General features: G+C 47.7%; 1 protein-coding gene across 8 annotated transcripts in view; it reads left to right on the forward strand.

The window, feature by feature from the left end:
• Positions 1–22,250, forward strand: part of PRDM11 (PR/SET domain 11) — an 86,881-nt gene that overhangs the window by 13,553 nt on the left and 51,078 nt on the right. For 3 of the 8 annotated variants that reach the window (XM_015630553.3, XM_015630555.2, XM_015630556.3), the window contains 3 exons: positions 7,168–7,355; positions 10,469–11,119; positions 11,956–21,192. In XM_015630553.3, the coding sequence (XP_015486039.1) occupies positions 7,168–7,355; positions 10,469–11,119; positions 11,956–14,120 (3,004 nt within the window). In that variant the 3' untranslated portion in view covers positions 14,121–21,192. Of the gene's footprint in view, positions 1–157; positions 3,384–7,167; positions 7,356–9,280; positions 9,701–10,468; positions 11,120–11,955; positions 21,193–22,250 lie in introns of those variants that run through there. The other 5 variants (XM_015630558.2, XM_033515438.1, XM_015630557.3 and 2 more) reach the window with 4 other exon arrangements.

Here is a 22,250-nt window from a genome sequence, read left to right on the forward strand (position 1 = left end):
GCATGTTGAATTACGCATCAGAAGCTACAGGCTTGTCTGAGCTGGCAGACTGGGGGGAGGGGAAAACCCTTTTTCCATATTCTTTGAGATATCCTGAAACAAGCCAGCATTGAGAGGGATTTCACATTAATAATTCATGCTTCCTCTTCTGTTTAAGCTGATGAAGATGAAGAGATGCCAGGCACTTCTCAGGAACACCACTTCGCTTCGCTGCAGAGGGCTGGTGCAGGTGTCAGTCCGTTCTCCAGGCCCTCCCTCCTTCACACTTCTTCCTCATCAGAACCCTCGGGAGCTGGCAGCCAAAGGCAGGAACTGCACTGTCCATCCCCACGCACCACCTCGGCCTGCAGACCCCCGCACCCCCGCACCAGGAGCCCGCCCCTCTCCAGCTTCGATCGCCAGCTTCTCCATTGCCATGCACAGCAAGCAGACCTGTTCAGGCAGTTCTGCCAGGAGCTGGTGGCCATCCATAGGGACATGGCAGATAGCATGCATGCCGTCAGCCAGAGCGTGGCTGACCTCACCAGCCAGGTCAGCCAGATGTGCCAGACGCTGACAGAAATACGTGATGGGGTCCGGGCTTTCCATAGGATACAAGATCCCAGTGTCATGCCAGGGTCCTGTCTGCAAGCAGCTTGCTCTAAACAGCCCCCCGAGCCCAGTGCAGAGTCTAACCAAAACTCTCTAAAACGGACAACTCCTGCACGGGCCAGCAGGTCACGAAAAAGAAAACATCAGTTTTAGTCTGTATTTTACAAAGTAAAGAAGGATGCCACTTCCTGAGCTGCTGCATGTTCCTCCCCATGTGTATCACTACTCCGTGGGGAAGGTCAACAGCTGACCCAACCCATCCACCCCCCTGCTGGCTAACAGAGCAGTATGAGTATGGCAACTAATTTTAGGACCGGCCCTCTGCAATGGCAAAGAAGAATCTCAAGTTCTGTAGAGCTTGGAATGTAGGATATCTTTGGGTTCACAGAGATTGAGAGTTTTCACTGGCTTCCCCATGCTTTAAATGCTGTATAAACTAGGAAATGCAATAGAAATCGTTATCTGTATCTCTTCCCATGCCTGTGAAATATTTTTACTGAAGCAGCATGCTACAGAGATCCTTTTGCAATCAACTCACAAATTTATCCTACTACTGCATTCCCATAATCTTCCTGAATATTCGTATATGCAGTATGTGCAAAAATACAGCCTTATGACTCTAAAAACTCTTGTTGATCATGGCTTTTATCTCTCATTCAGCAGTAGTGGGCTGCCTGGGGCTTACTGTGACTTAAACACAGCTTTGGGGAGAAGAGCGTAAAAGCAGGGCTTGTGCAGGGAAGGGAAGAAGGCATGGTTCTGAGGACAGGTCTGAGCACCATGGAGTTTTAGACTGCTCAGAAGGGTTGCAAAAAGCATAGGCATGGATCCTGCAGTGTCACATGCACTTGTGTTAAAGAGTTCAGCTTCTGTTTGCTCCAGTCTGAAACCCCTACCTTTCACAATTGCAGTTAAAATACAGTCATTTCACCACATGAAAACATTTAAAGATAATTGTATCATATTTTCTTGCATGTTGTCAAATCAAACTACCTCACCCCTTCAAAATGTCTGAACAGAAATGAGAAAAGATGTAGGGCCTGCTTCTGACCTCAAGTCAGTTTGGTTTGGTTTTGCTGTAATTCTGTCATCTTCAGTACAATTACTTTGCACTTAGTTTTATTTAGGGTGGGATCTGTGCTGTGTTCTCCTCTCATGAAGAGTTTACAGTCTAAATTCACAGCTACATAGGTTAAAATCTTAGGCATGCTGGTTTTATACTGCTTTCTTTCCCCATATAGATGCAAGAAAGAACTGCATTACAGCATTTGAATTGCTCTAGAGCTGTGTGAGGTTCCCGTGTACAACACTGATTCTGGAACTAGGCTTTAATAGTGTCACTTCAGGTGGTGATAATGTATGTGGTACCTCTTTTATAATATGTCTGTTTTCTCCTTAATTTGCACTTCTGCATCTAGCATGCTGCCCCCATCTCTGGAAAAACCCAGACCATTATTCTGATAAGCTTCAGCAGGGAAAAGGGTCAAGGTGTTAATCACATAGCAGCACTCCGTGCTCTCCAGGCTGTCCTGTTGTGTTTGGAGGTTGGTTGCAGGAAACTATTCCAGTAAATATGAATGAGCATCATCCTACCATGGCTGGGCTACAGACTTGGCAAAAAAGTCACAGAAACTTCCATGGAATTGAACATAGGCAGCGTGGTGTAGCAGAAGGATGGCTTGTTTTTTGTGGTCTTCAAGGGTCGTCTTTTACCTGTCTGGCCTCTTCTTTGAAAGTATAGTGCACTAGCTTCTTTCCTGAAAAGTTCTTTGTATTTCTGCTGTGTCAGGCATGTCATTCCTGACATGCTTTTCTTCTTTTTTTTTTTTTTTTTTTGAAGATGTTCTGTAATTCTAATTAAAGTAATTTATTTTTAGTGGTGCAATAAAAGATTGCTCAAGGAAATAGTGGTCTGGCAAGGAAAAAAGCCTCATTTCTGAGGAATGACCCAACTGGTTTCATGCAGAGGACATTCCTTTTAAGTGCTTGTGCCAGACCAGGGCAGAACTTGCTTGTCTTCCACTGAGGATGTTCTTTTACTCCTGATGAAATATTTGTATTCTGCAAAAGTCACAGTCTCTCTTCAGATGAAGGGGAGATTGGGAAATCTGTCAAAAGTAGATCTAATTTATGAATCAGAGAGAGCTGAAAAAAGGGTGGTATATGTTAAAGGCTTTCTAAGTCAATACAGTGCTGCTGCTATATATTAATATTAGTATTTTATATTTTTATAATATTTGGTCTCTACTGATGTCCTTCCATGCATATGATTAGCTCCTTTGATGTTGTCCAGGGGGATCCCTTCTGGAAGCCCTCAGGTCTGCAGAGGAGGAGACTCCTGCAGGTGCTGGGCAGTGGAGGGAGTTAGCATCATTGGTGCCATCAATTTGCCCACACAGATGTATTTAGAGAGAGAATCCTGGTGCCGGATGCACAGCCCTCAATGCAAATCCCCGAAGGCTGGGCACTGGTCAGGAGAAAGGACCTTTTACTATAAACTGCCTGATGTCTCCCCTAGTTTCCTCTGTGGACTATTACAGATTGGCCCAGATCTGGGGACGTATCTCCTGCCCTGTGTAGACCCCTCGGTGGAGTGGCTTTTCTGTATTGGCTCGCAAAGGATACTTCTTCCTGCACCTATCATGCTAACTGGCTGTTGAAGTAAGTGTCTGTGTCAAAGCAAACTGCTGTGCTCAACCCCAGTATCTCCATGTCCTGTACATGCTGAAAAAATTCTCTCTTTAAAAGTATTTTTGTTAAGAATGCAATAAATATATAACACTTTTAACACAGCTGCTGTTGAGTCGTTTGTTTCTCTCTACAATTTTTGCCGGAGCTGGTAAGAAGCCTGTCACAGGTGTGGGTCTCCGGGAGACACTTGGCATCAGCGCACTGAGGCAGGGTTTACAGGTATGGCATCCCATGGTATCAGCCTGGGCTGCTGGCTGCTCTCTTGCATGGGATCTCCTGCCCTGGCTCTGTGCCCAAAGTTGGTTTGGGAAAGGCCAGTGGCCTTTTCCCTGCAGTGCTCCGCCCTGGCAGGCTGTCAGGGAGCACCCCCGAGGCCAGCCAGAGGGTGAGCTGTGAAGTGGGCAGCAGGGAGCCAGGGTAGTGGAGGGGAGAAGGGGAGAAGCCTGAGCCTCTCTCCAGCTGCAGAGGTCTCCTCCCTCTTCACCGTCTCTTGTGGATCCTCACCAGAGGCTCTGTTCCTCTCCTGGGGAGGGATGATCCCACCTGCAGAAAAATACCTTGACATTTTTGTGGGCACGCTCACTTAGCCATCCCAAAACTTGGAAATTTGGTGTCCTGTGTGGGCTGGGGCTTAGGAAAAATGAAACAGTGACTTTTATTTGCTGCTAGCTAGAGAGTCTGTGGGAAAGGTGGTCCTGCAGAGCAAGGAGCTGTGCCCCTGACAGCTGTGGGGTTGATCCCAGCCCCAGTAGCTGCAGATGGGTCACAAGTGGTCTCCATTGGTGCAGTGTATGGTCCTGAGTAGCCTGCTCAGGATCTGTGGTGTTCTGGAGGCTGGCCTGTCCCAAGGACTAGACAGGACATGAAATGGTGGATTTGTGGCTGGTGGCAATGCCTTTCTGCAGGACCAGGTGCAGCTGAGGGTGTCTGGGTCTGCCACAGGAGCAGTATGACCCTGCTCCTCCTCTGGGGATCACAGTCCCTTGGGAAACCTGCTCTGCAAGCAGGGCCTTGCCTATCAGTGTGCAGTGCTCGGGTCAGCATAACCAGTCCTGGGTGTCCAAACCCACATAGCCTCCTTGCTTCAATCCAAATGGAGTATTTGGCATTGGGAAGGGGACTGGACACTGTGCAGCCTTCACAGGAAGGGTTGGGTTATTCAGGACGTGAGTAGTTTGGCCTTGGGATGGATATCAGGGAAGGCAGATCATGCAGTCTCTCCTCAGCAGGTAGTTGTGCTCCTGGTTCATCAAGCTGGCTACCCTTTTGTAGAATGACTTTCTCCATTCTTGGAAAGCATCTGCCTCTCAGCTGTGGTGTGCAGCAGCACTAAGTGTCTCAGAGCAACAGTTGGAATGTGGGTTTTTGCAGTCCTTTGTAACCTGTGTCTTTCGTGCCTCTGGGGAAACTCAAGCCTGGGGCTGGGCAGCACTGGTTCAAAACAGTTTCTTTTGTGTGGATGATCTCATCCCATCTACCTTAACTCAGGGAAGTATCACAGATGGAAGCTTCCTCACTAGGATCATAAACCACTTGCTAGCTGGGCATAGCTGTGAAGAAACATGTTTGTGACTGGATTATCCCAGAACTCTCTGCTGGGGGCTCCTGATGAGACTGGCTGTGCCAATGGCTGCAGGAGGCTGGATGAGCAACCAGGCAGCATTTGCTGCAGTGTTGCAGCAGTGCTGCAGCTCATGCCCTCCAGCCTGCATTCTCATCCCAGTTCCCTGCTGCTCCAGGAGATGGCCAGAGCCACAGGATGTGGGCAGCAGAGCTGAAGGATACTCGAGCAAAAATGTGGAGAGCTGTAGAGGCAGAAGGAGAGCAGCAAACAGAAAAAGTTCATGCTCACGCTGAACAAAATACTTCACAATAAAAGTCCTGGTGGGAATAGTCAGCTTCCCATTCAAAGTTGTTTTTTCTACATCTCACAGTCAAATGCAGTTTGCTGAAAATGCACTAGACCATCCTGCCACTGCTGCATCAATTCCTTGGTGCCACTGGCTGCAGATGTACCGGTCATGTACGTCATATTAAGGATCTCTGAGTGACTTTAGGTTAGTAAATCTTCACAGGGACAGCCTGATCTGTTGTGGGCAGTAGAATGCACAGCAGAGTCTCTCCTTAGCTGGTGCAAGGAAGCATCCTGACATTTTGCTTGCACTGGATAGAACATCTTCTAGGAACTCCAGTGCTGCAAGACATCAGACTAACCACAGCACATTGGTCTGTCTCAAGGGTTGTGATCTCATGGCTGCCTGGAGGCCTGATACACCTTTTGAGGGGTGATCACTAACACCCAAAAGCAGCAGCCTGGCAGCTGTGTGCTACTGCAGGATCTCCTTCCCACCACACTGGTCCAGGTCTCTCTTCCTTCTCAAATACAAAAACTGGTACTTTAAAAGTTCCTTTGTTTTGTGAGCAGAAGTAAATAAGGGTTAATAAAAGCCAATTTTGGTAGTACCAGTCTGCTGTTTAGTTACTGAAGATGGCAGAGAATCCTAGGTGGCACACATCAGGAAAAATACAACTGCTTGCAGGCACATGCACGGTTGCTTAACATTAAAACCAGAATTGCTTGAGCCTCAGGCAGTTGAGACACTGCCACTGCAGACTTGTTTTCTATGTTTTGTGGGAAGTTTCACCAAGTTTGTGACCTTATTTGTGTGGGTTAGTGGGATCACGTGCAGATGGGCTTGTGTCTTTATCTGTGCATTCACACGGCTAGAGAAGGTAGAATATTCAAAAAATTTGAGAGATTTCTTAAGCCAAAGAAATATCTATATATGCTTTAGGGAACTTGGGCAAGGACTAATGGCAGCAGATGTCAGAGGAGCCGTATGCTCCCCTGCAGCCTCCTTGCCTTTGCTGAGGTTGCTGCAGCAGGGAGTGCTGAACAACAAGGCAAATGGTGTAAGAGAAAAATAAGTTTTGACTATGAGGGTCTGCACATGCTGTGACAGGGCCTCCTTCCTGGGTAGGTGTTGTATGCTCTTGCTGGTGGCAGCTGGATCCAGTGTTACCAAGCCTTTTTCATGTCCTCTAGCAGGAACATGAGGAGTGTGAGAGCAAACAACATGACCCGAGCAATAGATCTCTGTCTTAGCAAATTGCACAGAGGGCCGGTTGGTTGGAGTAGGAATAAATAAGTTTCTGCTGAACTAAAATGTAGCTGTTTTAAATCAGGAAAATTAATCCCATGCCCTGAAAGTGATCTTTTTATCAGCACTGCCAGGAGATCCCCACAATGTGGTGCTGGGGTTTCCACTTGCAGAGCTGAATTGGTTTTTTATGTCATACCCTGCTGAACTCTGAAGTGCAAAACCTTCCAATATTGTCCTGTCCTTGCAGGACATACTTCCATGCCCATTAGGTATCTGTGTTTCTGTCGTTAGAATCCCAATTTTGCTTGTCTGAGAGGAGAGAAGCAAGAAAATCTGTTAGCAACTAAAAAAAGAAGGCAGTGTTTTGGGGAAACAGACAGGCGGGGTACCCTGCCATATTCCAAATATTCCTGAGAAGAAGGTAGGGAGCCCTGGGATGTGGAGTGATGGTGGGGAGTCCAGAAATCCCTGTTTCCATGACTAGGCAAAGATGTTTCTGACCGGGAGAATCTGTTACCCTTGCTGGTAGACATCCCTTCAGACTGGATGTGCATTTGTGTCGTCCCTTCCCCAGCAAGAAATGGCCCCACTGGCTTAGTGTTTCCTGGGTGTCCATGCTCGTTTGCACACCATTGCTTGTAACTCCATGCTTTCCAGCCTGGCTGTGTTGATGGCTCTCTCTGAAGGTCATTCTGGCTTCTTCATGGTTGTCATTATGATGCAGGGGCGGGCACGGGAGAGAAGTTTGTGCTTCACACCTGCCTTGTCCCCTTGCCCTCAGGTACGTCATCATCTCCCGGGAGGAGAGGGAGCAGAACCTGATGGCCTTTCAGCACAGCGAGAGGATTTACTTCCGTGCCTGCCGTGACATCCACCCTGGGGAGAAGCTGCGGGTCTGGTACAGTGAGGATTACATGAAGCGGTTGCATAGTATGTCCCAAGAAACCATCAACAGAAATTTCACAAGTGGTGAGTCCCTTCCCTTTCCATCCTCTCTCCTGATCCCCTTGGGCTGCCTCACAGTTGGGCCAAATGTGGTGGGTGAAGTAGGTTTTGCACAGGCTTTGTGAGGAGAGCTGCATTTCTAGAAGCAGAGTGCCTCTGGGTGAAAGCCCCCAGCTCTGCCTGGCATAGATGGATGGGTGTACAAGGAGAGTAAGGTACCCTCAGTCATGGAGATCATGAAAGAAAGATTTGTGCTGTGATGTGTCACGTCATGTGTTGTGCCATGTTGTGTGTGTGTGTGCTGCAAGGGCCTGATGCAATGCCCAGGGATCACAGAGCACCCCTGTCATGAGACTTTCTGGCCTGAAGATTGCCAAGCTGATGATCCTACAAGACAGCATTAGGTTTTTCCTCTGAACATGCTGCTCTCTCTGGCTCCTGTGAGCAGCCTGTTTGAGGGAGCTCTGGCTGGTTTTGAGTCCATATGAATGAGATTTCCTTGGTGTGTTTGTATGTCCATTTTCCTCGTTTAATTTATCTCCTCTTTCTTCAGAAAGATAATTTGGGATCAGCGCGACATCAGCTCCTTAGTCTCACAACCTTAGAATGTGTATACAACGTACAGGAGGCTTTGTACTTGTCAGATTGATTCTTCCTTGGATAAAATTTTTTATCTTGTCTAAAGAGTAGCAATGTTGAAACAAACCCAGCAGTCCTTTGGGCCCACGTATTGTCAGCAATATAGGAAGCTTTAGAGGAAAGCAAAAATTCTTAATGCATCTGTTCATCTGTACAATGCTGATACCTGAAGTTAATTAGGAACATTTATTTCCAGGCGAGATGCAGAATGGCAGGGCCTCAGAGGGGCAGCCACACTAAATATAACTTTGTAATTATGATTCCTGAGTATATTATTACACAGCTGCTGTTGCTGCCTTGACTTGGTAAAAGGTGTCTCCTCTTCAGTCACGGGGTGGACAAGATGTCCTGAAAAAAACTGGTTATCTATCACCTTAGGGTTGTTACCCACTTGCAATGTTACATCTTGGTGGCTGTACTTGGGCAGTTCCCACTTCTGAATTAACATTGGTATGAATTTGCTTTTTTTTATGTTAATGAGCACCAGTGAGTGATTAGGTACAGGCCACATTGATTTTGCTGGAATAACATGCAGACATCAGTCATCCAGATGGCTTAGTGCTTTCTGAAAGTACAGCAAGAGACAGTCTGTGCCCTTGGAGCAGCTGCTCTACAGGGGCACCAAGGCTATGAGCTATTGCCCTGCCATGAAGACATGCCTTTAGTCCTGTTTTGTCATGGTGTCATGGTTTGTGGGAGCTGGAATGGTAACTCACAGCCTGCTCTGTGCTACAAGCATGGCAAAGATCCTCCTCAGGACTCTCCAGAACCTGCCACAGCCAAATAATGCACCCTCAGGTAGAAACTCACATGGCTAGGCAGACCATTCCAGAAAACACCTGACATCTTGGTGAGCTCATCCTGCTGCAAGCTGGGCTCAGCCTGCCTTCACAAAAGAGGCACAGAGATGTTGTTAAAACAGAGCATCACCTGGGCCATTGCTAGACTTGCCAGAGACATCAAAGCCTCAGCTGGGAGGGCACTGGGAAGTGGTCAGGAAGCAACACAGAAAAAGAAAAATCTGTTGAGTCATTCTCTATTTAAAAGATTTCAATTCCCTGCAGATGAGTCTGTCAAATGAAGTGGCACACTCAACGAACTCACAGAAAAATAACATTGTTCCTGGGTTTTGTTTCTGTTGATAGTTTCTGACCCGCCTCATCATTGGAGTTGAGACCAATATTATGAGGGATTGTCTTGTGATTTCTAGCTTTTCCATAGGGCTGAAGCATTCGGCTGGTTGGGGGAAAAATCACCGAGAAGGAAGAAGTGGTTCTCTAAATCCCTACTGCTCACAGTAGTTGCTGTGGTCCATAACAGGGGAAATACTAAGAGAGAGGCTGAAAGCTTTGTCCATAGAAATTCTCATCAATGTGTTGAAAATGAGATCTGTTGTTATGGATTCACTAAAGAAGTGGCCGGGTTTCCCAGCCAGCATCCAAACCCAGTGCAAAATCCCATCCATTCAGGCCAGCCCTTTTTACAGTGCCTTACTCTAACTGTTTCGAGTCTTGCATCTTTTCTGCATTCTTAGCATTGCTCTCCTTAGAGAGGGAGTGGTAGCTTTTGCTCCATAACTCTTTTGAAAGCATGAATACGCTTTAAGCAAACAAAACCAAAAATCAGCATAAAGCAGCGTCTTGTTTGGGAAGCCATCAATGCTTGAAGTTATTTACAAGATAGAAGAGTGATGGAAATTGAGCCAAACCTATCGTCTTTTGAATTTCCAGGTAAGGAAATCTGGCTATTCCCTTTATTTTAAGCAATTAATAATTTGTATGAGGTTGCTTTTAATATTTTTTTTTTCGATTACTGAATGGTCATGCTCTCAGACTCCACCAGGACAAGCTAGATGTTCCCATCCTTGGAGGGCATTCACCCATGGTAGCTCAGTTGACAATGTGTACCTTAGGTTTTAAGTGTGCAAGTTGTTTTTACTCCTTTACCTTTGCATTTCTGGAGCAGCCTCCAAACTGAACGAGAGTAAAGGGGCTAGCAGACTTTGTGCCATGGCGTGCACAGACACTGGGGTTGTCATGAAATGGTGTAAATCTCTTGCTGCACTGCTGTACACTTGATACCTTTTACCAAGTCAAAACAGGCACAGGACTTCCAGACAGCCAAAATGGCACTTAGGCTCTGGGTATAGTTTCCACCATGATCAGTCATTCACCACATAGTCCTCTTCCAACACAGGTTGGTTATACCTTTAGGTTAAACAAGCTGCCTGTAGTTTCTCTTCTCTTTGAAGTGTGTGGGTTCTGCTCTGCTGTGGTTACCCAGGACTGTCTCTGTTTTTGCAGACATGCCCATTAGCGGGGCTTCTACTCTTGCAAGCCTCGGTTTCCATTGAGTTGTGTCAGTTCCCTGGCTTGTAACATAACATGCAGACCTGCAGGGATTCAGTCTGCCTTTTTGTTCTTTTTTGTTTGAGTTTTAGATTGAGGGATGTTGCTCGGTTCCCAGTGATAATCCCCACCCCTCATTTTCCATTCTAGGAGACAAAACATTACTGATCGAAAAGTCAGAAAAGAATGTAGAAAGTCAAGAGGATGCAAGGGGAGCACTCCAATTCACTACCTTAAAGCAGGGGAAGAGCCCCTACAAGCGCAGCTGTGACGAGGGGGAATCCCACCCCCAAACAAAGAAAAAAAAAATTGACCTCATCTTCAAAGATGTCCTGGAGGCTTCTTTGGAATCTGCCAAGTTTGAAGAGAACCAGTTAGCAACAAGTACACCACTTTCCCTCAGAAGAGCATCTAAATACCAGGCTGAAGACATCTTTGAGCAGTGTGGCAGTGCCATGCAACACGGCTCCCTGAGCCTCAGCAGAAACCAGAGCGAGAGGGAATGGAAGGTCCCTCACAGTTCCTCTTTCATCTCAGCCAAGGAGATGAGCATCCTTGAAGATGAGGAAGAGGAGCCCCTGTCACTTAAAGCAGACAGCCCAACAGAGCTGTCACTGGCCTCTGCGCAAGGCAACTCCCATGAAATCCCCACCACGTCCTTCTGCCCCAACTGCATCCGGCTGAAGAAGAAAATCCGGGAGCTGCAGGCTGAGTTAGACATGCTGAGATCTGGGAAGTTACCCGAGGCACCTGTGTTACCGCCCCAGGTACCCGAGCTCCAAGAGTTCTCAGACCCCACAGGTAAGCCTTGCCGAGTTAGAGCATTCTCCAAACCCTGCCTAAGGAGAGTAGTGAGGTGCCTGTGTGCTGTGTACCCACCTAAAGCATTTTGCTCTGAGTATTCAGGTGAACCTGTTGTTCCATGGAAGGTTCTTTGTCAGGTTTTGTGACTGGGTGGGCCAGGAGCTGATGCTGTGGGTACAGTGGAAAACACTGTCTGGGAAAGACTCTGTATGACAATTTGCTCTATTTGTTGCCATTGTAATTGATAATGCACTGCCAATAAAAAAGACATTCCATTGCAGACAGTTTGTTTGCTGTATTTTTGATGCATTCTCTTTCAGCGGAAGCCCCTCCACAATGCCTCACATGCTACCAAGAAAGTATGAATGACTCTGTGGTAATGCTGAAATGTGCTCTCTTTGTGTATGAAATTATGTCCTGCTGTGTCCCTTGTTGGAAATCTCTCTCTGTTTCCTCCACTGCCTTTACACAACCTCGTGTCCCTTTCTGAAGATACATTTCATTTCCTCCAGGAATATGCTGTCAAGCAGCCAAGAGCCTTCAGTAAAGGAATATTTGGGTCACACAGTGTGTTGTTCAAGTGGCCAGGAGGTAGTGTCCTTTTTTGCTGTTCATTGTGGCATACTGGAGACAAAGTTCTTATGCAGAAATACTGATTTCTTTCCTTTTCCAAGTTGTGATTCAAATTCTATCCATAATGCATTGTGGGAAGGAGAAGAGAGGTGGTGGCCAGCTCTTTGGGCAATGCTCTACTGTCACCAGTAGGATGCTTCTCTAGCTCAGCAGCTTTGTAAATACCATATTTTTTTCCTTTTTTTATTTTTTTGCTACAGCTTCAGAAAGTATCATCTCAGTTCCCACCATCATGGAGGACGATGACCAAGAGGTGGATTCTGCCGATGAATCAGTTTCCAATGACATGATTGCTGCTACAGATGAGCCTTCCAAGATGTCTTCTGCGACGGGCCGGAGGATACGGCGGTTCAAGCAAGAGTGGCTTAAAAAGTTTTGGTTTCTGCGGTACTCCCCGACACTGAATGAGATGTGGTGCCACGTCTGTAGGCAGTACACAGTGCAATCTTCTCGGACTTCAGCCTTCATCATTGGCTCTAAGCAGTTCAAGATACACACGATAAAGCTTCACAGCCAGAGCAACCTCCACAAGAAGTGCCTGCAGCTTTACAAGCTCAGGATGCACCCAGAGAAGACAGAAGAGATGTGCCGAAATATGACCCTGCTCTTCAATACAGCCTACCACCTGGCCTTGGAGGGCAGGCCCTACTACGACTTTCGGCCTCTGGCAGAACTACTGAGAAAGTGTGAACTCAAGGTGGTGGATCAGTACATGAATGAAGGAGACTGTCAGATCTTAATTCACCATATCGCCCGGGCTCTCCGAGAGGACCTGGTTGAGCGCATCCGGCAGTCTCCCTTCCTCAGCATCATTCTGGATGGGCAGAGCGACGACTTGCTTGCAGATACAGTTGCTGTCTATGTGCAGTACACGAGCAGTGATGGGCCTCCAGCAACTGAATTCCTGTCTCTTCAGGAACTCGGCTTTTCTACAACAGACAGTTACCTCCAAGCATTGGACCGGGCTTTTTCCAGCCTGGGAATACGATTGCAGGATGAGAAGCCAACTATTGGCTTGGGAGTTGATGGTGCTAACATTACCGCCAGCCTGAGAGCCAACTTGTTCATGACAATCAGAAAGACCTTGCCCTGGCTTCTCTGCCTTCCCTTTATGGTGCATAGGCCCCACTTGGAAATTTTGGATGCCATTAGTGGGAAGGAACTACCATGTCTGGAGGAGCTAGAAAACAATTTGAAGCAACTGCTCAGTTTCTATCGTTATTCTCCCCGACTCATGTGCGAGTTAAGGGTCACTGCTGCCACTCTGTGTGAGGAGACCGAGTTCCTGGGGGACATTCGAGCAGTGAAGTGGATCATTGGGGAGCAGAACGTGCTCAATGCTCTCATCAAGGATTACCTTGAGGTTGTGGCCCATCTCAAAGATGTCAGTGGCCAGACCCAAAGGGCAGATGCTTCTGCCATTGCCTTGGCCCTCCTGCAGTTCCTGATGGACTACCAGTCGATTAAACTCATCTACTTCCTGCTGGATGTGATTGCTGTGCTTTCGCGCCTTGCCTACGTCTTCCAAGGGGAGTACCTTCTTGTGTCGCAGGTGGATGATAAAATAGAGGAGGCCATCCAGGAGATCAGCCGGCTAGCAGACTCCCCTGGGGAGTACTTGCAGGAGTTTGAGGAAAACTTCCGTGAAAGCTTTAATGGCATTGCTGTGAAAAATCTACGGGTGGCTGAAGCCAAATTCCAGTCGATCAGAGAAAAGATCTGCCAGAAGACCCAGGTGATCCTAGCCCAAAGGTTCGATTCCCGCAGCCGGACATTTGTGAAGGCCTGTCAGGTATTTGATCTTGCAGCTTGGCCCAGAAGCACTGATGAGCTCATGAGCTATGGGAAGGAGGATATGGTACAAATATTTGAACACCTGGAGACAGTCCCATCGTTTTCCAGAGAGGTTTGCAGAGAGGGGATGGACACCCGAGGGAGTCTGCTGATGGAGTGGCGAGAACTCAAGGTGGATTATTATACCAAAAATGGTTTTAAAGACTTGCTCAGTCACATTTGTAAATACAAACAGAGATTTCCCCTCCTAAATAAAATAGTTCAGATCCTCAAAGTCCTTCCCACCTCTTCGGCCTGCTGTGAGAAGGGGCGCACCGCCCTGCAGAGAGTGCGCAAGAACAACCGCTCTCGGCTCACGCTGGAGCAGCTCAGTGACCTGTTGACGATTGCTGTCAATGGGCCGCCCATTGCCAACTTCGATTGCAAAAGGGCACTCGATAGCTGGTTCGAGGAGAAGTCAGGCAATAGTTACGCGCTCTCGGCCGAAATGCTGAGCAGGATGTCATCTCTTGAGCAGAAGCCGATGTTGCAGAGCATGGACCATGGCTCTGAGTTTTACCCTGATATTTAGGAAGGAATGCCTCAGATCAGATAATTTTTTTAATCTATACTCTAAACTTTGATATATTATATAAAATATATATATTATCTATATTAAGGAAAAACCCACACTGAAAATTTAAAAGTTAAGACGATGTGCGTCTGATAGAAGCTAAGCAGAATTTTAAAGATTGAGACAATGTTTAGACATTTACTGGTGTCTCCAACCATGGCAGCTGCAATGTAGGTGGCAACATTTCATTCTTTAGAAGCATGTGCTGGGGCCATACTCTACATGTTCAAACCTAACAACCTATAAGCTAGACAACGGGTCTTTGTCAGCCTCATCCTCCCAGCAGTTTCCTTTGTATGTGTGTTGTCAGTTTGCTGGGTTGTTTTCTGTTTTGTTTTGTTTCATTTTGGGGTTGCTTGTTTGTTTGTTTGTTTGTTTTCCCCTCAGTTTCAATCTCTGCCTCTCTTTCAATTGTTCAGCCCAGTTATTGAGCCATTTGAGCCTTTTGTTGGCAACCATCAGATTTCTGATTTCCGACAAAGCATCCGTGTGTTTGTGTCGCCCCCAGCTCAACCCAGTTCTCTTCAGTTGAGTGGAAGCTTTCTTCACTCAAAAGATTACTGACAGGAGAGAAGGGCTGGGGACATGATTTTGGGTTTTTATTCTGATTTAGAAACCAATGCCTCCACTAAACTGTGATGCCCCTTTCTCAGTTCTCCCTACCTTTGGGCTGTAGAGTAATACTTGGCTTTCAGCTCCTTTTATGATAACCGCAGTACCAGTCTATCATACGTATGTTATAACATGATGTCATGTGCAGACTATAAAATAGTAAAATAGAGAAGGCAGGGGGAAATTTTTGCATTTATATTTTTATATTGTATGAGATAAATATATATATATATATACAACTATTCATTCAAAACCAGGGCTGCTGTGGAAGCTAGACAGCCAATGAATCGAGAGCCACCTCTTGGCAGAGATTCAAAGGCTTAAAAAATTATATTCTAATTTACATTATTTATACTATGTCTTTATAATCCTAGATTGTTGTGGGGTTTTTGTTTTGTTTTGTTTTGTTTTGTTTGGAATGACTGAAAGAAAAACCTGCTGCAGTTTGGTGGCAGGAGCTATCAATGCAAGATTATCTTGGATTATATTCATGTGTGATGTCCTACAAAGGTTCACTTACTCTCTTGTGACCAAGGTAACATGTTCCACAGCACAGCAGACTGATGACAGCAGGAAGAAGGGATGCTCTTCTTCCTGCAAAATATTTCTTCCTTTCTTGAAGGAATGCCGTGTCCAGCTGAAATGTGAATGGGGGACTTGCACCTTCCATCACAAAGAGATTGTTTTGTGGGCTTGGGGCTCTTCTTTGTTTTATTCTTTTAAAGTAAACAATCTCCAGGCATCCACACAATATCACTTCAGGTTAGAAAAGAGAAAAAAAAAAAATCCACAAAAAAACCCCAACCAACCAAAAAAAAACAAAACACCAGACAAACAAAAAAGGTGCAAAAACTCCACAGATGCTAGTGCCTTGCCCTGCTGATGTGGCATGGACAGCACCAACCTGACCAGACCATCGTGGGAGTGAGACGTGTTGTCCAAAAGGTGTCCAAGCCAACATGTTCTCACTTCCCAGAGGGATGAGCTTTGTGCCAAGCTGTGTTGTTTGGAAACATGATGGTGGTATCAGCAACACTGAACCTTTCCTTTCTCCTGTTACCCCCCTGCCCTTGGTCTTGGTGCTAAGATATCTCTAGAACCATTGCTGCTAGTTGATAGCTTTTCATTTATATAAATATATATATATATATATATATAATATTATTTTATTTTTTAAACTTTTTTGTTTGTTTTCAATGGAGATGTAGCATGTTTGGAACCGATCTCTCTCTGAGTCACTTTCACTGCCAGGGTTCACGCACTGTCTTCCCCGGGAAAACACACACTTCTACCTAGGTCTCACTCACCTCCTGCTAATCCCTTTGCCTTCAGCAGAACTTCACAGCCAGCACTGGCAGAGGTGTGCAGCCCAGCCACTATGGGCTGGTTCAGCTTTCAGACCCCACAGGAGCAGCTAGGCTGGTGTTGGTCAGGATTTTGGAAGTGTTGCCTCTGTCCCTGTGGGACTGAGGAGGGACTGAGCCCACCCAGAGCACGAGTGGTGGCCTGTCCTTGTGTCCTGACGCCGCCCCTTTGCTGTAAAATGGGGCCTGCTATAAATGGTCCGAGCGGAGCAGAGCGGACCCTGTGAATGTAGCAGCGAGGGCTGGTCAGCAGCCTCTGTAGCACTTACCCCTTGCCCTACCTCTGACAGCACGTGCAGCCTGAGGCTGGCTCGGGCAGGAGAGGGCACCTGCACCAGAGGCACCCATCTGCTGCCAAACTGCCACCAGGGGTGCAGGCGCTGGGTGCTCTTCCTTGTGCTCCTCATGGAAATGTCACCAGCTAGGTCAGGGCATCACACAGTTGCAACACAGAGGCATTGATATGACACGCCTAGCAAGCATGAAAAATGGCTTTGTTTTCATGTTTTCCTACATTTCCTTATAAACGATGTGATCAAATTGATCCATTCCTCCAGAGGAGTAAAAGTTAAACTGGAAACCCTCTGCCAGCCGTGCAGCCTTGGTTTGCTTTACTTTGTAAAGTAGGGACTTCTTTACACAAGGTGCTCATAGCTCTCCAGGCGTGGTGAATTGGCTCTGCTCAGGGTGGTGCCACAAAGCTCTGGAGCTGCTGCCTGCCAGGGAGGTGGCAGGCTCCCTTCCTTTTTAAAACCTGAGGAGGTGTAAAAAGATAAAAACTGCTGCTCCATTAGTTTCTGACTGGAGATGGGCAAGGTGAACATAGATCATAGAATCCATAGAAATCCATAGCTCTTTGTGGGTGGAGAGGAAAAATCACCTGCCTTTCTGTTTGCAGCAGCAAAAGCTCCTTGGCACAGAGGCCAGTCAAAGTGCTTGGCCCACATGGAGGGAAGGAACATTTGGGGACAGTCTCCAGACACCATTGGAGAGAGGAATGCTTGGCCAGAGCTTGTGCTGAGCAGCCCAGGAGGCCTGTTTACAACTCCTGATCTAAGCCTCCTAACTTTTGCCACTGCAGATAAAATGGCAAGGTAAGAGTTGCCAGAGGCCTGTTCAGAAATTACTCTTCCAATTTGTCACTCCTTCCTTTTGGTTCACTTGCAAAACCTGCTTTCATCAGTGACACGTTTCACTGGCAGCTCTTACTTCTAATGGTGCAGTGAAATGTTCAGTGTGTGGTGATTTTCTTTGCCAGCTGACGCAAGCAGAGCACTTGTTCCTTTAGCAGGTAACTTTGCTTGCAAACAGTGATTCCCTGCCACTGGATGTTGTGGATACCCGTAATGGGAAAGGTCAGAGACCCCTTACATTGGTGATGGGGATAAACAAGAGCTTGGCAGAGCAGCTGGCCTGGCCCAGCTCATACCAGCTTCTCCAACACAATTCCCTGTTACCTGCACATCAGAAAATAAACCTGGCCTTTTTTCCTAGGGTAATGCAGGTGCTTTGCAAGCTTTCCATCCAGGTTAACCTGCCTATCTCAGATCTGTAGCTCTTGCTTTCATGGATAGTCTGTGGATGGAAACATGACTACCAGCACAGACAAGACAGGGAGGAGGGAGGAAAATAAATGCAAAGCACCCCTGGCTTCCCAGGGCTCCTGAGCCTTCCCCAGAAGCAGGTGCATTTATGTGCCCTGTTTGTCTGGGCCCAGCCTTGTGGCAGTGAGGCCAGGAGGGAGCAGCAGCAGGCATGGGGAGGGCTTAGCAGGGTGCTGAGGGAGGCCTCCTCCATGGCTCCAAGATTGCAGTGCATCGGGTTTAATCAATGCCTTTCCTGCTGTGCTGAGAGAGCGAGAGGACTTGTTTTGAACGTGTTGCTCACAGCATCTTGAACTGGTTAGACTGCAAAGACAGAGGGATCAGTTTTTCTTGAATGAGCTCTTTGTCTCCTTCCCCTGCATCGTAGCTATGGCATCTGACTGTGAATAATGCACACTCCTCCAGACCCTCGGGTTTGTATTTCTAGCCCGTGGGATTTTTGGTTGCCAATTTCCCTTCCCCACTTTTTGCTCAGGCTCCTTGCCTCTTTTACCCTGCTGTGAAGCAGAAATCTGTGAAGCACATTTAGACGTGTCCTTCTGCAGGGCTCACCTGTGTCCACAGGGGTCCAGGCCCTCCAGCCACGAGGTCAACCTCAGCAGGGATAATCCTCACAAGAGACCAAAGCTCTTCCCATGCCAGCAAAAGCACACGGAAGTTACGGGGGCTGCCAGGGGACACGGTGGGCAGCGTGTGGTGTCTGCCTTGGGTCTTGAGCCAACTGCAGCAATGTGCCCCGTGCTCGTCACGCTTTTGCTGGTATGACTGTTCAGACATGATTCAGGCTCGGTCCATCTCTTTCTCACAGCACAAACTCAACCAGATGGCCCGCGGGGTCTTTGGAGTCCTCCTCCTTTCTTATCTCATGAGGATTGCTGTTTGTTTGACCAGTGCCCAGACAGCTGGCTTTTAAATAAGCAGCAACAGCCTCTGCTTTTGCAGATTCCCCTCTCAGCCCTGTCAAAAGAGGTCTTAAAAGCAGAGAAATGGTACGTTAATCCCCCAGCCATTGTATCCAATGCAGTAATGCCTATGCAATTCCTGTCTCCCTTGGAGACACGTATGATGTGTGTGCATGTAAGCTAGTGTATGTATACAGTACATATGCATATGGTCTATATATTGTATATACGCACATCCCAGTACATATACACACAGTACAAAAGATTAAAATCACATGCTTATATATCTATAAATGAAATCCTATATATTTATATATTTCTATGTTTTCGATAGATATAAAGATATAATATAGAGATAGACTCAACCACCCTTGTGTAAGGCTGGCCCTGTGTTTTAGCACAAGGCACGTAACACTGAAGACTTTGGACTTTGGGATGGTTTTAGCCATACACTGAGGCCTACATTTACATGTATAGCACTCTATGGAGAGGGGCTTGGCTGTGTTTAGGGCAAGGGGTTTCCTTGCTGGCATGTTAACCAAGTGATAAATAAGCTTTGTTTAATAGTGGAATGTCTTGGTAGGGGAAAATGCTTGGGTGTCCTTCTCCTGAGAAAGCCTCTTGCTGAGGTCCCGTGTGTTCACACTTGGACAGACACATATCCCACCCTCATATGCACTTTTGTCTCTCTGCATGGGTGTGGTTGGCAACTGCAGGCACCGGTGCTGTGGAAACGTGGCTTTTTGCTGTTCCACCTGGCACTCCTCAGCAGTCACCGGCACACTGCCAGGGAGACCCTGCGCTGGCCAGTGCTCACGCAGCACCAGCGAGAGTGTGGGTGCGCTTGTGGGCATCGGTCAGCGACACAGCTGTGGCAGCAGGAGGGCCAAGGCGGTTTTGAGTGGAGAAAGGGTTACGGCCACGCAGCTGCAGGTTGCAGGGATACTGAATGGAGCTGGAACAGTGCAAACGAGAAGGAACTGTGAAGTCGGGGTGACGAGAGTGCGTAATCCCAATTGGGAAGGCGCATTCAGCTCTGTTGGGTCAGGCTGGCCGCTGTCTGCTGCAGGAGCCACTCTGCTCCCTCAGGTCTCACAGCCGCTCCTCAGCCCGTGAGCAGCCTGCCTGGCCAGGGTTCCAGGGAGGCTTTCTGGAGGAAATGGAATGATGTGATTGTATGGAAGACATGGTCGGTGCTGCATGTGTGCCTTTGGGCCTCAGCACACAGCGTTCAGACCTTGCCAGGCTGAAGCACCAAAGGGTGCAGCCCTCTTACCCTGCCCGTGCAGAGACACTTGCTTTCCCATGACCAGCATTTCTGTGCTGGGATGGGGGTGGATCTGGGCAGTGAATCAACCCTCCCTGATTATCTGCTGATGCCTGTGGGATGGACAGCTGTCTCATCCCTCCATCCCTCCCCTCACACAGCCACTCGTAGGACACTGGCCCTGCTGCATCCTGAAGCCTTTGGCTGACACCTGAGGAAACCCGAGAGGTGCCTCTGGCCGGCCTGGCAGCAGGTGGTCAGTCAGCAAGCTGCTTCCCCACAAGGGTTGGAGGGAAAGCATGGAGGTTTACCTTTGCAGCTCCGCTCCACGCCTGGCAACCACTGCACTCCTTGCCGTTTGTTTTATTTGTTGGCTTTGGTCGGGAGGAGGGTGAGTTGTAATTCCGACATCCGAATGCTCCTTACACTGGTATTGCATGAGCAGACGCTGTGCAAGCTGCCGCCGAGCCCTGTCACACACCTCAGTGCCCTCTCCCAGGCCTCTCTCCTCCACACAACTGGTAATCCACCTCAGCCGCCCCTGCCCGGCGGCGGCTCCCCGCTCTGCCGCAGCCCCTCAGCCGCGCAGCACCGGCGGGGAGCTCTCGGCACCTGTTCCTCACAAACCTCAGAGACAGTTTTCTCGCTCCAGCCCCCTCCTTCCCATGCCACTGACACCCGCGTCAGCCCAGCCCGCGGCCTCGCCTCCCACCCGCCCTGCGGGTGGTGCTGCCGCCCGGCGAGGGGCTCCCATGCACTGCACCTCATGTCGAATAAGCTCGCTGGGCCGCGCGGGGGAACCATGTCTCATATGCTGTAATGTCCCAAATGCTACAGGAGGGCTACGGAGTTTTCTGCCAGTCGTGGCATCCTCACAGACTCACCTGACAGTTAGCAAAAATGCATTTCTACTTCCAGAAAACGAGGGTTTGTCTCTAACCTCTCCGTATCCACATCCAAGCACAGCCCTGCTGAACTGTTTCAAGCTCTCACCCACCCACTCACCCATCACACACACATATGAAATGAGAGAAAAATATCTAGACGTCTATTACTATATATGTATTAATATGTTAATATCACTCTTTTGGAGACATTAAAATGTTATTACTTTACAGACTATGCTTTATAGTACCTGTGTGAAAGGACCTAGGACACTGGATACGAATAGAGCTATGTTGATATATCATAGTATGTACACGAGAACTTTCCTTTTGTCATATTATCCTTGTAATGTAAAATGATTGTTAATAAAAAAAAAAAAAAAGCATTTAAATTTATCAAGTTGGGTTGCTAATTCTTTAAATTGTTCTCAGAGGTTAATGTCATATTGCCAGATGAAGGACATCTGTCTAAGCTGATGCACTTTCTTTTCCCTCAGCCCAGGACTATGAAGAGTAGATCCAGTGCTGATTAATCCAGAAAGATTAGTTGCAGCCCCCTGAGGTGCTGGTAGTTCTCCCTCCTGAGTGACTGGCTCCCTGACATGCTGAGTGTCACTGCAGCCCCTCGAAGCCCTCACCTCACAAAATCCTGACAAGCAGGTCCAGCGTGTCCTGTGCTGGAGCTGCCCCCTTTCCCCAGGAGCTGGGTTATCCCCTGCCAAGGCTGCAGCAGGCAGCCCAGGAGCTGACACCTCCCAGCAGCCCAGGGCTGCTCTGGGTCAGCACTGGCAGCTATTCAGCACATGCTATTGTTGGGTAGGGATGCAGAGTGGGTGTCATTGAGGCTCTGCGTTCCCTTTCTAGTCAGGTACAGGTACAGCTAGCATTATCATTAGCTTTGCTGTGGTAGGCTGGGCTTGTAATGTGGACTGACAAAGCTTTACATATGTGCCTGGTTTGGTCTGAAGGATGGTGACACTTTTCCTGAGCTCTAAATCCACGGGAAGCTGAGCTTTTTCTTTCCTTAAAAGAGAGGGCTGACTTAACTTCAGATTCTTCTTTTTTGGCACTGGGCTTGCAGTTGATTAACTAAAGGTGCAACTTTTAAAACAGTTCAATGTATTAAGAGTATTTTTGTGCATAGAGGGTCTCATATCTGCTAAATCATTGTGGGCAAGAGAGCAAACATCTGAAATAAGTACGTGTCCACGGATTAGCCCTGGGCTGTGGGTTGTTTGCTGACCAAACAGCTGAAAACATTGCCTCCACAGGCTGAGCCTGGTTGCTGCTGTGGATACACCTCGCAGCAAAGGCACCACAGGAACTATGGATCATCCTTCCTTCACTGAGGCTCAGGTTTGCCTGGCAGTGCAAGCAGAGACAACCTTGCAAAGTTTAGTACATCCCTGGGTGATAGCTACAGCCAGGGAGAAACACAGGCAGAAAACAAAGCCC

This window comes from Parus major, chromosome 5 (assembly GCF_001522545.3).
Source record: "Parus major isolate Abel chromosome 5, Parus_major1.1, whole genome shotgun sequence".
NCBI lineage: Eukaryota > Metazoa > Chordata > Aves > Passeriformes > Paridae > Parus > Parus major.